Genomic DNA, 16,712 nt, shown 5'->3' on the forward strand with positions numbered 1-16,712 from the left:
CTCTTTTTGACGGTATTAACAGAAGGCCTCTGAGGTTATGCAAAAGAAATAAATAAAAAGGAACTCCGGGAGAAAAAAATAAAGAAAGAAAATGGTAGCAGCTCAAGCGTTGGAGAGTGCTAATCAAGATGTTCCAGCTCAACAAGTTTAACATTGCATCTCAAACAGTAGAGCATCGGTACAGTAGAACAGGACTGGAATATAAGTATAACAAAGTCACAATTATAAGATATTGATGGTAGTGAGTACCATTCGACGAAATTAAACCACTCTATTAATACTAGCCAAACCATATATAATGTAGCATAAAGCTGAAACATAAGCTAACAAAATTATGTCTCAGTCGAAGGATGAGACGCGATACAACACCAATCCACCAGACAGTATGAATAACGGCGTAGAACAAGTCCTAAAGATTGGATAAACAGGCCTTCCTTCACCCTAATCCCAACACCGAACTGCAATTATACTGCTCTTCCTACAAATGAGTAGAACGTGAGTTATCAGCCTGGACTAATAGAGTTAATGTGATAAATTCTGTGTTTAAGTAGTGCTCCACATCAACCTACCTGAAACCAGTGATGCTAAGCAGCAGTGCTGAATTACTTATCGCCTGCTCGTCTTGCCAATAGAACGTTTTCCAGAGAATAGATGCTTTGGTTTCAAAGTTGGAATGACACGATCCGCCTCACCGCGACGAGCCTCCTTGTTCCTGTTCCTCACAGAATCCTTAGCTTTCTTAATCGCCTTCTTCTTCTGAGCAGAGTCCTTGAATCCTTCTCCTGGAACAACCTCCTCAGGTGGTCTTGATTTTGACCTAGACCTGGACCTCGACAACGCGCGCAATTTCTTGCTGGATTGCTGGCCATCTATATCCATATCATCACCATCACTAGCAGCTCTGCTAAGTGACCTCTCACGCTTGCGACCTCTAGAACGGCTGCGGGCTCGGTCCAGAGCTGCCCTAGGATCAAAACCCATGGATGAAAGTTGACGACCCATTCTATTAGTTGTGAATGTCCTGTCTTTGTCAAACTTTCTAGGAACAATAGGACGGCTTTCTGCAGTCCTCTTCTTCATTCTATGCTCTTGGATGAGCAATGCCTTCTTCTTTCTAATCTGACCCAAGATTTCACGCTGCTCTTCAGTTAGTTCATGGCCATCAATCTGGAAAGCTTCCTGTGCAGCTTCCTCTTCGAGGCGAAGACCCTCCTCTCTCTCCAACTCTTCACACCTCTGCAGTATATCTGGATCCAGAAAATCGGCAACATTATGCCCATCCAATATCTCAGGCAGAATATCTTCCTTCCATTCATCATCAGCCAATAAGTAATGCTTCTTGAGACTAGCAGAATAGACCCCAGCACCTCCATTCTCATTCTCGAGGTCCTTCTCCAGTTTCCTTTCCAGCTTCTTCTTTTCCTTTGCAGCAGCAGCACTTGCTCGAGCATCCAGAACAGCCTGAGGGATGCAAGCAGGCCTCTCCTTGTTATCACGAGGCTTTGGCATAGCAACATGAAACCTATTTAGGCAGTCATTGATCTTCTTTGATTTCATCTTGATCTCCACCCTTTGATCAAGAAGCCTCTCACATGCAGCATTTTTCACAGCCATCACACCCTCTTCAGTCAAAGTACTCATAGTCAACAAAACACCCTCTTCATTAGCTTCTCCACCATGACCTAGAGTCTTCATAGCCTCCGCTTTCATCTCCATTACCAGCTTCATGTCCTCCTCAGACAGATTTTCAAGAGGCTGCAAGTCCGTCTTGTTGCACACAATGACTAGAGGCTTGTTCATGAACAAGGACTTAATACTGTGGAAAAGTGCAGCTTGCTGAGCAATACTGTACCCACAAGAACCAGAGATGTCCAGGAAGAATAGCACAGCAGCCCTCAAGTGGGCAAGAGCAGTGATGCTGCACATTTCTATGATGTTCCTGTCCTCAAAAGGCCGATCAAGGATCCCTGGAGTGTCAATCACTTGGTAGCGCAAATACTTGTAATCAGCATGACCAACAAACAGAGACTTAGTTGTGAAAGCATAAGGCTGGACATCCACATCTGCTCTTGTGATCTTGTTCATGAAAGAGCTCTTCCCAACATTTGGATAGCCACAAATCAATAAAGTCCTGGTGTTTGGGTCTATAGATGGAAGCCTCGCCATGTGCTGCCTGATCTGCTCCAGGTATGCCAAACTAGGACTGATCCGCTTAATGACAGTACACATGCGACCTAGGGCAGCCACCTTCAGGCACTTGCACCGGTACAGTGAGTCTCCATACTTGAGCAGCCTCAAATAGTCCTTAGCTATCTTTGCAATGATATTTCTGGCAGTGTTGATTTGGCCCAAGGCAAGTTTGTAGTGATCTTTGTTGTACAGAACATGTAGGAGATCACCATAGAAAGGATGGATGTCATCCAGCCTTGGGAAGTCATCGATAACAGTGGACAGCTTCTCGTAGAAGTTTGACTGTGTATACTTAACCTTTCGCATATAAAACTGGCGAATGCGGGAGATAGAATATCCCTTATGGACAACAGTTGGTGTTTGCCTCTGGGTGCGGGACAAGATGATGTCAATGAAGTCCTTCCCAGGAGGGACAACAGTGATTCGTTTGAAATTGTACTGCACCATCTTCACTAGCTCAGATGACTACTCCTGTCATACAAACAACAGGGGATATGAAATCAATACAGGATAACAGGATGCAATACTGAAAATTTCTGAGATGAGATAATTGGGAACAAGCATAGGAACCCATTCAATTGAAAATAACAGAGAATAAATTCCAGAAAACACCAGACTGTGATTTACTACAGCACTTGCAATTTAAAGTCCTGATTATTATCCAGTAAATCTGAAAATATTAGACAAGATGTAACCCCCAGTTTATTTTTGCAACTTAAAAGTGCTTAGCACAGATAGCAAGCAAAGGCTGTAAAAGCACTTCAAGGCGCCAGTAACACAACGTAACAATACACCACAAACAAATCACATATAAAACTAAGCACCGGTAACAGCCTCCTGAGAGATCATATAAACTTGTACAAACATCATAGGCCAACTCGCCAGCAAGCTAATTCTCCCTCTTTTATCTATACACCTTTCAAAAGAATGCAGTGGAACTTTTTATGGACTGCTCCCTGAACATTTTAATACTGCAGTCCACATACATGCCTTTTTTATCTGTTATCCTCTAGACCTTTACATAATTGGATTTTAAAAATCACCATTAACATGGAAAGTATAAGATGTTCGAACTTCGAAGCAACGTGTATATATGTACTGCACAAGTAGATCTCACAATTAACACATGCAAACACTATCAAGTGCCACTGTAAAAAAAAGAAAGAACAACATATCTGATATACACATATTGCTTGTTTTGAACCATATAAAGGATGAATGGTCTATTCTCTAACTCACTGCAAAAGGGCGAGCATTTAGCTGGCAGTATCAAAAGTTTGCCCAAATGTAGCAGACAGTAAGCAATATGGCAGCAACGGAAGCACAATTATGTACTAGAGTCCACTGATTCCCAAACTTCCATAGCTAAGTTAAATCTTAGCAGCAGCTAGCCCTCTGCTATACTATACTGTGCCTCAACAATCACATCCTTTTTCCATCAAACCATCAAATCTGATTCACCCGCTTGAATAAAGCGTAACAAGTAATCAACACAAGAGACAGACCGCACAACAGAATATCAAATACTTACTTCCACACTAGCTAATTACAGAATCAAGTGAAAACGACCACGCAAAATCCGATCGACTAATACCAAGATGCAGCAATAGCGCACACACCCGCATGAGCAGGTAGAGCAACGGAGGGGGCGTTACCTACCTCGTGAGACGGCGGCGGAGGCGAGCGGGAGCAGGTGAATCAGCACCGGGATACGATGCCTTGCCTCCTGGAGGTGGTCGGCGGCGGCGGCGGCGGCGTCCCCCCTCTGCGTGGCGGCGGACGGGGGAGGGGGAAGGGGAGAGAATTTTTAGGGAGGGTTTCTCTCGAGGCTCTTGTAGCTCGTGGCGGTGATGGGTGGTGGGCTTTCGTGGGCCTCAATGGGCCCAATTAATGGGCCTCAAGGCCCGGTAAATCTCGGCCCACGAGTAAGCTTCCAGACTCGACGGCGGCGACACTCTCGAATTTTTTTTATTTTTAATTTTTTTTATTAAAAGTTTTACAAAAATAATTTTCCATTTTGAAAATTGACGGAAGTAGTCGCCTACCGCCCTCTGGGAAGGCGATTTTTAAAAATCGTCCTCCCAGAGGGCGGCAAAAATGACGTGGCAGACGGCCGTTCGCTCTCGGGCGACGGCCGTCAACGAAATTTGCAGGCGGCCCCCTTGCCGCCCTCCGCGAGGGCGATTTTGTACTGTGCGGGGGGCCGCCTGCAAATGGGCGGCGAGGGGGGGCATGGAATTTTGCAGGCGGCCCCCTTGCCGCCCTCCGCGAGGGCGATTTTGTACTGTGCGGGGGGCCGCCTGCAAATGGGCGGCGAGGGGGCATGGAATTTTGCAGGCGGCCCCCTTGCCGCCCTCCGCAAGGGCGATTTTGTACTGTGCTCTATATTTTTGTATAAATATCAATAGTTATCAAATCTTTTTATATTGAAAACTATACAAGATTAAAATCTCCAAGACTAGTAAAATACAATTTTATTATTTTTTAGGGCATATTTGGATTGTTACCGTACAAATATTTTGTTACCGTACAAATATTTTATTAATTTTTAGGGCATATTTGGATTGTTAGTGCCAAATTTTTCTTCACGACCAAATATTTGGTAAGGTTAAATTGCATTTGATCATATTTGGTTTGCTGCCAAAATGTAAAATTGTAGTGAAGAATGTTCTACATAATCTCAAATCTAGATTACGTATTACCAATGAATAGGCTTCCATTTTCGTGTGTTGTGTGCTAGTGGGAAAGAAGATATGAAGAGGTTGCCTTCAGATTGTCAATTATATAGCGTCGTTTTCACTGCAATATATGTGAACTCAATGAGATACATTATTCATTAGATGTGACAAGACGATCACGCGTGGGCGTGATTCACTTTATGTAAACAGGCAGCGCCGAAAGTTGATAGTGATAACTCGAGCTGCCGCTTTTCATGTGTGCTGTTGTAGACTGTGCGCGCTACTGGATCTGACACTACCGTGCAGCGCCGAAAGTGTGTTGTCGTGAGCATAAGTTGTTCTAGCACCATATGAATGAAAAGAACTATGTAGACGAGACAAACACAAGTAGTACTGCAGTAGTAATAGCAAAAGTAGTACTGCTTTACAAGTTTGTAAGCTAAAAGAAACGGTCACATAAGGACTGAAGAGGTAGAACACTACTGACGAGGCCTCTTACCCCTGTCCCTCCTACCCTGCGCCCTAATGTGCCCATGGGAGTACGTGAGTCGGTCCGGGGGTACGGCACGGCCAACCCGTCCTGCCTGTACAGGTGTGACCTCTGGCTGCTCCTGAGTGTGCGCCTCTGGAGCTCCTCCAAGCTGAGAGGAGCCTAGTACGTCGTGGTGGTCTGCACCGTGCAAGTCGTCGTCGTAGAACTGGCTAGTAGGACCAGTCCTACCGGCGTGAGACAAAGAGGCCCCAGTACCGAAGATCCCGGCTGCAAATCCTGCTAGACAAGGACCATCAGTTTCGTACAGGTATTTAACAGTATTAATAAAAAGTAAAGTACCGTGTGGGCGAGGGATCGACGCTCCGTGAGAGGAAGAGCTGGCGAACGCGCCCGAAGAGGTGGCGAACGCCCCTGCGGAGCTCGTGGAAGCGCCGGTCGTGCCTGCGAACGCGCTCGAAGGCAGACGAGGTCCTGCGATGAGGAAACGTGCAGTTAAAACATGGTGACATAATCGTGCAAAAGCTGAAACAAAAATGAACTAATATCTGGGCTGAACTGTACCGTGCGAAACCGGTGCTGTAGGTCGCACTGATCCGAAGCTAGGGGCGCTCGAAGGCAAACGAGGTCCTGCGAGGATGGATCATCAAGTTACGACGGGGTGATGTTTTTGTACAAAAACAGAAACGAGGCAAATTATCATAAGAAGCTTAAAATGTGCCATACCTCATCTCAATGATCTTTTGTTTGGCTCTCCAGGCCTTTGCATAGCTTATGGTGTACTTGAATTTGTTCTCGATGTGCCTAATAATTGATTTTGGTTCAAAGCCAATGTTACCAACAACACTGCTGTACATCTCACTTGCCACAAAAGCTGAAGTGATGTTTCGGTGATACTTCTCCACCCCTTGTAAGTAGCACTTGTGCTCGGTCACAATGCTAACTTTCCAATAATCATTCCATTTACCCTTATATGCATGGACACGCCACGGACAATCTTCCTTCATGCACCTCACTTCATACACATAATTTGTTGACTTGACCACCCTAAACTCTCTCTGCAAGGAAACTGCCCAATGCTTCACCGCCTCCTTCATCTCATCCTTATGAGCATATCTTGCACCCTCAATTACCTCGTTCTCCTTATACTCCCAGGGTACATGATCACCCTCTGATATAACAAGTCCAGAGAAGTCCTCATTTGCCCAATCAGTGGCCATTACATCACCTTCCTCATCGGATGATGCGTCGTCGTCCACTTCCTCATTATCCGAATCTTCCCTCTCCATTTCATCAACAATTATACCGACTCTCTCCCCCTCATCCGCCATGCCCATAGCCTGCTCCTCCCTTGGTTGATTTTCCTCATTTTGCATCGATGGTCCAACAACATCCCCTGCATTGATAGGACCCTCTACATCTTCGGTTTGCATTGAAACATTTATATCTTTCTCTTGTACCGACACAAATATAACGAGGGGCCATGACCGTTCAAAAGCCATTTCCACATACCGTCTCCAAGCATCAGTGCTGTCCATCGGCATTAGTTCCCAAAAATAACCTTCTGTTGCACGACTCACTACAACTGACACTGACATTGTGTAGACTTCTTGGTCTATTCTAAATCCTCTCAACAACCAACTATAAATTGACTGAAATGTTCTCTCCGCAGGCCTATCGATGTCCTTAGATGTCATTACAAAATCTGACAGATCAACACCATCTGGACCAAATCTAATATTTCCTTCACCGTGAACTATCTGAAATGTGACCTTATTTGACATTGTGCCTGATGAAAACAATAACTGCGTTAACCTCGCATTTCTGTACTACGCCCTAAGTTACATTCTCTACAATATTGTTCTCTAAATTTCTAAAATTACGTTACATTCTCCAGATCAAACTAAACTACATCTTACAATTAACACTACTGTCTATGTCTCAATTCATACTATTATATTCTATGCTCTGGATCTACACATATGTGCTGTGTGCTACAGATGTGCTAAAATATATGGAACTAAAACTAAAATGCAACATATATACTCAAACATAACATATTAGTACAAATGCAAAAGATGTATGGGAGCATACCTGTGATGAATTGAGCGAACCAGCAGGGCTTCGCCGCTCCCCTTCTGCTGCCCTCCCCTCTCTCTCTTTTGTTTTTTTTTGGATTTTTAGTGAATATAATGAAATTTCACAGAGGAGGGACTGGGCTTTATAGGGGGAGAGGCAAAAATCGCCCTCCCCCAGGGCGGCAAGGGGGCCGCCTGCAAAATTCCATGCCCCCTCGCCGCCCATTTGCAGGCGGCCCCCCCCCACAGTACAAAATCGCCCTAGCGGAGGGCGGCAAGGGGGCCGCCTGCAAAATTCCATGCCCCCCCTCGCCGCCAATTTGCAGGCGGCCCCCCGCACAGTATAAAATCGCCCTAGCGGAGGGCGGCAAGGGGGCCGCCTGCAAATTTCGTTGACGGCCGTCGCCCGAGAGCGAACGGCCGTCTGCCACGTCATTTTCGCCGCCCTCTGAGAGGGCGATTTTTAAAAATCGCCCTCCCAGAGGGCGGTAGGCGACTCCTTCCGTCAATTTTCAAAATGGAAAATTATTTTTGTAAAACTTTTAATAAAAAAATTATAAATAAAAAAAATTCCGACACTCTCTGTCTCGTCGTCCTCCCACTTCGCCGCCGTCGTGGAAGGGAGGAGAGCGGCGCCGCCGCCGCTGCCCACCGGCCACCGGAAGGTTCGTCTCTCTTCGCTTGCTCCCCCCCCCTCCCCTGGGTGTGTTCGGTTACTTGGTTGGCCCGCGGTTCTGGCTGATTTGTGTACGGTCGTGGATTGTTGCTGCTAGGGTTCGGTAGATGGTGGTGTTGGTTAGTGAAGCCGGCTGCGGCGATGTTGTCCAGGATCTCCCAGCTCGGGGCGCGGATTCCTCGCGAGAGTAGAGCTGGTACTTGCCTTCTCCCACCTTGGGTATGTTTGGGGAGTTTCTAACAGCTGCGGCTTCTTCTAGAATCTTCAGTTGTCCAGTTGCCAGAAGCTCTCTAAACAGTCTAGTTTTTTATCCAGATTCTGAAAATATGTAGGTGTAGAATCTGGAAAATAAATTAAAAGCCATAAGCTGGATTTCCCAGCTTCTCCAGATTCGAAGCCATAAGCTGGATTTCCCAGCTTCTCCAGATTCTCACCAGCTAGCTTCTTAGCAGCTGCTTCTCATAATCTTAAAGCTCCCCAAACAGACCTTTTATTTCTCTACCTTGATTGGTTAAACGGTCTGGAAGCAAGTGAAAAAAATACTTATAGTTATATTCATGATGAGTTTACACCTTGTCCTGAATGATTAACGAGTGACCGATTTATATAAACGGGTTTGTGGTATCTACCGCTCCTTGGCCGGTTTCTGAGTGAGTTCATAGGCGCTTTGTTGAGTAAATGTGTGGTTTTCAAATGCTCCTGCGTTTAATTATAATGTATGGTTAGTTTAATGGTGATTTTGGTGCCATCTTATTGTTGTTGTTGTTGTTACTCTCTTTTGCAGCAGGAAAATTGCCAAGCAGTACAACCAGTTACTATCGGGGTCAACTCAGCCGGCATTTAGCCCCAGCTATTAGTTCAATTATACTATATGGTTGTTGTTGTGATTTCTAGTGGTAAATTCGGACAAAAAATTTGCATACCCTTTGTATGTGCTTTTGCTTAGAACTCGGCTCGGCCAAGTCATTGATACATAACTGTATTTATATTATATACATGATTTGCATCTGACAATACAAATTAACGAATTACCGATAGATGATTTCTAGATATGGCATGTGCAATCTGAAATGACCACTGAAAAAAATTGTGCATTATGAAATCTGAAACGACAAATGTAGAGATAAATTTTTTATCTACCTACACATTTTCGACCACCAATCATAACTTTTGGGCAATTTTCTCTTGTTCCTCCACAGGAGATGATTTATCATTTTTCAAATGTTCTTATATGTAATGACTAATAAGCACTGTTCTATAACTTTCAGAAGAACATCCTCTTTTCCACAGCAACAACTAGTAGCGATCATCATGAGGGCAGTCAGGACAAGGAGAAGTAAGTGTGTTTTCTCTCTCCTTTCTTTTCCTTTTTGTGGTATGGCATGAAATTTGAGCATCTAGCAACATTTGTGTATTGGGACAAGGGTCCAGATCGTTTATGTGATTTTCATCTATTGCCCTGTCTAGACCCCACCCCAAAATTTTTCACCATGTCACATCGAATGTTTGAACACCTATATGAAGCATTAAATATGGGCTAAAAATTGACTAATTGCACAGATGACAACTAATTTGCGAGACGAATATTTTAAGCCTAATTGCTCCATGATTTGATAATATGTTGCTACAGTAAATACTTGCTAATGATGGATTAATTAGACTTAATAAATTCGTATCGCGGTTTACTGACGGATTCTATAATTAGTTTTTTTTATTAGTGCCCGAACACCCCATTTGACACCCTATATAATACCCGATGTGACACGCCAAAACTTTACACCCCTGGATCTAAACACCCCCTATATTTCTGTTGTCCTATTAGGGGCTGCCCCTTTTCCACATAGGATTGTAGGAAATAGCTGGCCCAAAATAACTGATTAGTTTTCTGACGAGCAATTTTATCTGGGTTGCACATAATCTCTGTAATATTTGTGAACAAGGATGGCACGGAGCAGACTATCAGTGTCCATGTTGGAATGTCCATGTTAGAAGTTGCTCATGAAAATGACATCGAACTTGAAGGTTATAGATTCATCATTACAACTGTTCTATGTTTTGAAATTTTTTACTCTTTTTTTGCTGATAACAATATCTAAGAAAGCAAACTATGTATCATGAAGCCCGTATTACATTCTATTTTTATTGAGCATCTAGTAGCTACAGTATCATTTCAATAAGCAGTTATATATGTTACCAGAGTGCAGTACTTTAAAAAAAAATCCAGCCAAATACCTAGTGGTACAGTAGTGCTGCTAATGCAGTAGATTTACCAGGATCAGCTTATTCAGTATTGTGCCAGTGCCATATCAGTACCGAGATACTCGTATGGTAGTACTACCACTACGAGCTGTATCGTATCTTTGCATCAGAGCAGTGACGATGCTGGATTTTTTTTTATATTTTGGCCCTTTTCGAAAATTTATTTATAAATAGATCCATAGAAAAAACTTATTGCAGAAATAAACCCTTTTTTCAGCGTAAGTGACGACCTTAGCGCTAAAGTCTACTCCCTTCGTCCTAAAAAAAAGACAAACCCTGGGTTTACGTGTCCAACTTTGACTGTCCGTCTTATATGAAATTTTTTTATAATTCGTATTTTTATTGTTGTTCGATGATAAAATATGATTAATATTTTATGTGTGACTTGTCTTTTTATTTTTTTTTCATAATTTTTTTAAATAAGACAGACGGTCAAACATTGGACACGGAAAACAGGGTTTGTCTTTTTTTTTTTTTGACGAAGGGAGTATTGTCTTGGCGCCAACAATGCTAGTGCTGGACTGTTGACCCCCCTCAAATGCCACACACACACACACAAACATACACACAATAGCACGAGGTCCTTTGGCTGTAAAGAGTTTCGCACTAAGGACCTTCTGTAAGAAAAACATTTACATTTGAGTAAATATCATAAAACTACATATACTTTGCATGATCTATCACAAAACTATAGATTTCGTGTCTTCGTTTATCATAAAAGTACAGGTACTTTGTACAATAGTATATCATAAAATTGCATACATAATATTTAAAAACTTGTTTCACAAAACTACATGTTTAGAGTCTCCATTAAAACCTGTAGTTTTGTGATAATGGAGACACTAAATCTATAGTTTTGTGATAAGTGCAGACACTAAATGTGTAGTTGATAAACGAATACATTAAATCTATAGTTTTGTGAACCAAACTTTTAGATTTGTAGTTTTATGATAAATTGTGCAAAATACTTGTAGTTTTGTGAAGTTTACTATTTACATTTTATCTTTTTGGATTTTTTTTTTTGCAAACATGTTCTTGGCACCAATCTTTTTGGCGCTGACCCCATTCACAACAGCAACTTAGCTACTATGGGAGGCGAAGGTGTCAGCGCCAGTGTCATCGGCGTTAACCGTTAAGACATTGAACGTTGGCGCGAATAATCCTAGTGTAAAAAAAATGGTTCATTTCTGAAATAAATTTTTTTTTCCAGAAGCCTATTCATAAAATAAGTTATTTTTCAAAAAGAATCAAAACGTAGAAATCTAGAGTGACGATTTGTCTGTCAAAGTGTCAAGCACTGCAGCGACGTCTGCAGCGATGCTTTACATGCACAGTGCTGCTGCTACCGATCAACCGCCCCACCGATAGAGGACCAAACCGTCCGAGAGCCACAATTCCGCTCTCCACCGTCCTGGGCCACTGCAGCATTTGGCTCGTTGCAACGCACTACTTGTGGCTACGCGAAACGGGGGCAGCTGCCTCTGCTCACATGAGCCATGAGCCCAGGCACAAGATACAAGAATGTGATGTCAAGCCAAAGGGACCTATCTGGAGTAGCCCGGCGTGTGTCACAGCGTCGGTCAGATTAGGTCCCCGTTTTGCTACCGTCACGCAGCATAATTTCCTTCCCCCTGGCACAGTGACATCTCTAGAAAGTTCTGCCTGTGGTGATTAATTAAGTTTTATAGAAAAGTCAAGTGTCGCATCTAATTATATCGATATAAAATAAGAGGGGATACATACAGTACATCACATGTACACTATCTTTAGCATACTAACCTCAATATTTTTATTTTATTTATTTGTCCAACCCAGCCTTTATTTCATCTTTTTTTTTATTTTGAAGTTTGTGTAGACATTACTCCTTGCATGAGGGGTAGCTCATATTCTCTTTCCTCAGGCCATGTACAACACTCCACCGTGGATAGTGGTCTCGGGCCTCAAGTTAGGCGGGTGGGCAGATGTGGTAGGGAGGACTGTGGTGCAAGAGGAAGTTGCGTGACCTGCATAGGTCACAGTAAACCCAACCTGCCTCAGCTCGGAGCCACGGTCTAGGTCATGGGTTGGGTGAATCAATGGCCTCAGCAAGTAGCTTGGAGGAGGAGGGGGGGCTATCGGATCCCAGCAGCCGGCGAGCTCCTCCGCGCCGTCGGAGAGAGATCACCTCCTTGAAGCTCGTCGCCGTGCGCTGCCGCCATTACCAAGGTCATCGTCGTGTGCCGCCAACACCTCTGAGGAGTCGGTGAGTTGCCAGCATCCGGATCCGGTGAGCCCACGTCCGGATCCGGCGAGCTCATCCGCGCCGCCACCAAGACGCGGCTATGGACGTCGGTCGACGGCCGAAGAAGAGGACACGACGATGGCTAGGGATGGAGCCGCCCTCAATCCGCGGTGGCTGGGGAGGGAGCCGCCTCAATCCGCGGCGGCGGCGGCGGCGGCGGACTGGGATGCAGAGAAGAGGAGGCAACGCGAAAAAGGAGATGGTGGGAGGTTAACAATGGATCCATATGTAGATTAGGGGTATCCATATTTTTTTTTGTCGTTATAAGGACTAAAATTGTTAATCTTATAATAATAAATATTGTAAGGGCTGACATATAAATAACCAGGGGCCGAAACATAAAATATAGTACTCAATAGTGTTCTCCATTGTAGATTGTGTGACTTTCATATAGTCTTATCCTATTTGGCACGTTGAGACCGCTAGTACCAGTGGCCTCCATTGTATATTCTCTCACTTCTCTCTTCCACATCATCAATTAATTCTAAATGACGTTTTCAAAGACAACACATCAACTATTATAGTACTTGCTCTTACGCTGCCTTAACCACATCTTCCCATCTCGTCATGCACATCATCAGACCTGCCAAACTTAAGGACGTGATCTAACTTAAAACTGAATAATTGATACCTCCTTGATTTTCTCGTGATAAATCAAAAATATTAATCTTATGATATTAAACTATATGAATTTAGAGAAAGATTGGTCAAGCATTAAAATATTTGATTTAGGTTAAACCTAAACGACGAGTCGAAACGGATAGAGTAGATTATGGATAGAAAGAAAATGCTGTGAATTAAATATTTGTAAAAAGAAACTATCAAATAACTTCAAAAAAAATACCATAGACGATACTGATGTAAAAAAATTTCGGAGCAACCATATGTTCTGAATTCTGAAAGCGTGGCACAGATAATCCATACTTCTACTAGCTGTCTAGAACATGCTCTGACCAGAAAATTTCACAATCGAACCTATAGGAAATCTAGAGTATTTCAATTCTACATGAAAGAAAAAAAAATCTTATGGGAAGCACATGTGGCCCCTCTCATTTGATCCGAGCGTCCCCGATTCGCCATTGCACGGCAGCATTGAAGCCCAAGCTCTAGAACACACCCAAGCTCGAAGCAACCAACAATGTCGCGCGCCAACCATCTCTAATGGCAAGAAATTTACTCCAATCCGCCGTGCGGAGGCGTAGTACTGTACGTGGTAGGTGGATCTCGCACGCCTCCATCCTGCGAAAATCGCCGATACTGGGCTGGCGCCATCAAACGGGCACGCCGCCTCGCCGCGGCTGACAAGTGTGCCAAAAAGTTTCAGAGGCAGTAGCAGCGAGGATTTTGTGATGGGACAAATGGCGTCTCCTGAGTCCTGACATGGATCCAACTGCCAAATTGGAGGTGTTTAGACCAGTTTTAACTTTAGTCTTTATAGTTAGATACTAATTTAGAATATTAAATATAGATTACTTATAAAACTAATTAAATAAATGAAAGCTAATTTGCAAGATAAATTTTTTAAATCTAATTAATCCATAATTAGAGAATGTTTATTGTAGCATCACATAGGCTAATCATGGATTAATTAGGCTTAATAGATTCGTCTCACGAATTAGTCTAAGATTATGGATGTGTTTTATTAATAGTCTAGGTTTAATATTTATAATTAGTGTCCAAACATCCGATGTGATAGGGACTTAAAAGTTTTAGTCCCATCTAAACAGGGTCCATGAATTTGCAATTGAGTTTGTACTAGTTAACAATTGATTTGTCACTCCGTTTTAACACCGTGTTTAGTTCCAAAGTTTTTCTTTAAATTTTCAACTTTTCCATCACATCAAAACTTTCCTACACGCACAAACTTTCAACTTTTCCGTCACATCATTCCAATTTCAACCAAACTTTCAATTTTAGTGCGAACTAAGCACAACCTAAGTGGAGTGAGATTGATACAGAAAGGGCCTTCTGGAAAGCTGCCAAGGTAGGTGTAGCATGCTGGGTAAACAACTTTGATGAGTTCAGACATGAGAGTTAAGGTAAGTGTGAAAGGGTATGTAGCTTATTGGTTGCGCTAATCTTAGTACGGAGTAGTACCTAAAGTTCTGAGTTCAAATCTTTATATAAGCGAATTTCAGATTGGGTTATTTATGATAGGCTAAGTTCCTAATATAAAATAGCTGCATATATCCGATTGAATGTTAGTGGCCGGGTAACAAATACACTTCTCTAAAAAAAATTGAGAGTTAAGGTGAGTGAATTGGACTGTTTGTGGCTGCCAAGAAACGTCGCGTCGAGAGCATTTCACCATCATCGGCAATTCAGCCGTGAGGGTAAAGCAATAAAGATGCATTTGCACTTGTAATCTCGTCTCCTTACCTACTACTCGATCGACTCGTGCCGTAGTATTAATCTGCAAATTCGCTGTGTAGCTACGGTTTGCAGCTAAATTAAATGAGTAACGGCGGGATTGAGCTGAATTTGTGCCGAATTTGCAGCCGTGAATCTGCAAAATTTGCGCAAATTAAAAGGGAGGAGCCATATGTACAATGCTGAACATTTTAAAGCTACAAACTTTTACAACAGCCGATAAATAAAATTTTGATTTTTATTACTCCTTTGGATGCTCAGAAGGCCGAGACAACGCCGCCGGCTAGTCCCCTCCGCCTCGGGCTCGCCGCCGTTACGCCCCCGCCGGCGACGTGATTCCACAGCCGAACGACGCTTCCGCCGAGCGGCGCCGAGTCCCTGTACCGGCGAACCTCCGCCGCCGCCGTCGGGCTGAGAGGCAGAGACCTAACAATTTCCCACTCGAACGGCGTCGTCTCCGACGGCTCGTCGTCGTCGTCCTCCTCCTCTTCGAGCACCTCCTCGCCGTCGTCGTCGTCGTCGTCCATGTCGCAGCACCCGACGCAGCAGCTGTCGTGGAAGTACGCCGTGTACGTCTCCTTCGGCGACGGCGACGAGGCCGGCTCGGGCTGCCTCTCCGACGACGACCTCGCCTGCTCGGACGCCGCCGTCGCAGGAGACGACTCCGGTTCCAAACCATCCTCGCGAGAAGAAGCACCACCCATGGCGGCGACGACGGGCGCGGCGGCGCGCAGGCGCCAGATGCCGGCGGCGGCGGCGGCGGCCGCGGCGAGGACGGCGGCGAGGCAGGTCCACGCGGCGGCGCCAGCGGGGGCCGCGGCCTCCGGGAGGGAGTAGAGGCGGAACGCGACGGCCTCGAGCGGCTGCTCGAGGAGGTCCATCGGTCTCGCCGCCGGCGACGGCGTGGCTTTGCTTCTCGGAAAATCTTGGCGCGCGTGCTCTGCTCGCGTCGCGTCGCGTCGCGTGCTCTGCTTGGGAGAGGAAGAAGAAGGTGAAGTGTATTTAATGGCGGGGAGGAGGCGGCGGATGAGTGAATCTGGGCCGTTGGATGGAGGGGATCAGGGGGAAGAGGAAGAAGGTGCTGGGTATCAGCTGGAAGGAGATGGTAGATGCTGCCATGGATATGCCATGCCTAAACTTTTTTTTCCACATTTTGCCTTTTTTGTTTTAGTCTTTGTTTATTTTTAGGCCAGATAACTTTGTAGACGGACTCTAACCGTTGATTAAAATTCAACGGGAAAAATTTACCTATGATACAGAAAATTAAGGTGTTAGCTTGTTTCTCTCTCGTTAAGTTGACTTACGCTAATCTCTCTAGCAATCTATGACTTGGAATGATATATCTATAGGTGATCTTATTATTTTCGTGCCAAAATATTCAAGATTTTGTAGTAATTAATTGTTCTCCAATGCAAGTGCTTAAATTGGTGCTTATAAAAAAAAAATTCTTACGGTGTAAAATGAGATGTGCACACTGAACCATCGAAATTTTGACAATGTATGCTTAGCAAATGCTGATGTGTAAGACGTGTGTCCCGAATATTTGATTTAAGCACTTAGGAGGAAAAGTCAAGCACTAACACTGTATGCTTGGCTCCGTCCTTTGTATCGTTCTTCCTTGCTAAATAAGTTGAATGGCAATATGGCTGGATAATTTCTGATAATTATTTGAAGGTACATACGAATAAAT

The 16,712-nt window shown here is 44.0% G+C and overlaps 2 protein-coding genes and 1 long non-coding RNA gene across 5 annotated transcripts; all 3 read right to left on the reverse strand.

Annotated features, from left to right (window-relative positions):
- Positions 1-129: 129 nt before the first annotated feature.
- Positions 130-3,967, reverse strand: LOC4340389 (nucleolar GTP-binding protein 1). 2 transcript variants are annotated; one of them, XM_015788340.3, is made up of 3 exons: positions 3,850-3,967; positions 570-2,661; positions 130-478 (listed from the first exon to the last, which is right to left on the reverse strand). In XM_015788340.3, the coding sequence occupies exon 2, from the start codon at positions 2,635-2,637 to the stop codon at positions 607-609; it is 2,031 nt and encodes a 676-aa protein (XP_015643826.1). In that variant the 5' UTR covers positions 2,638-2,661; positions 3,850-3,967; the 3' UTR covers positions 130-478; positions 570-606. The 2 variants fall into 2 exon arrangements, with proteins under 2 accessions (XP_015643826.1, XP_025881974.1); XM_026026189.2 differs by having other exon boundaries at positions 3,846-3,967.
- Positions 3,968-5,384: 1,417 nt separating this feature from the next.
- LOC136357139 (uncharacterized) lies at positions 5,385-6,009 on the reverse strand. Of its 2 annotated transcripts, none has more exons than XR_010742241.1 (3): positions 5,923-6,009; positions 5,701-5,832; positions 5,385-5,637 (listed from the first exon to the last, which is right to left on the reverse strand). It is a non-coding gene; the product is annotated as an uncharacterized lncRNA (long non-coding RNA). The 2 variants fall into 2 exon arrangements; XR_010742242.1 differs by having other exon boundaries at positions 5,385-5,640.
- A 9,123-nt stretch (positions 6,010-15,132) lies between these two features.
- Positions 15,133-15,996, reverse strand: LOC4340390 (uncharacterized). Its single transcript, XM_015786692.3, has one exon. The coding sequence runs from the start codon at positions 15,901-15,903 to the stop codon at positions 15,280-15,282; it is 624 nt and encodes a 207-aa protein (XP_015642178.1). The 5' UTR covers positions 15,904-15,996; the 3' UTR covers positions 15,133-15,279.
- Between the last annotated feature and the right edge of the window lie 716 nt (positions 15,997-16,712).

This window comes from Oryza sativa, chromosome 6 (assembly GCF_034140825.1).
Source record: "Oryza sativa Japonica Group chromosome 6, ASM3414082v1".
Taxonomy (NCBI): domain Eukaryota; kingdom Viridiplantae; phylum Streptophyta; class Magnoliopsida; order Poales; family Poaceae; genus Oryza; species Oryza sativa.

What these genes read in the sequence shown, in the direction of transcription:
- LOC4340390 (XM_015786692.3), bottom strand. Translation starts at nt 15,903, where the DNA reads ATGGACCTCCTCGAGCAGCCGCTCGAGGCCGTCGCGTTCCGCCTCTAC.
- LOC4340389 (XM_015788340.3), bottom strand. Translation starts at nt 2,637, where the DNA reads ATGGTGCAGTACAATTTCAAACGAATCACTGTTGTCCCTCCTGGGAAG.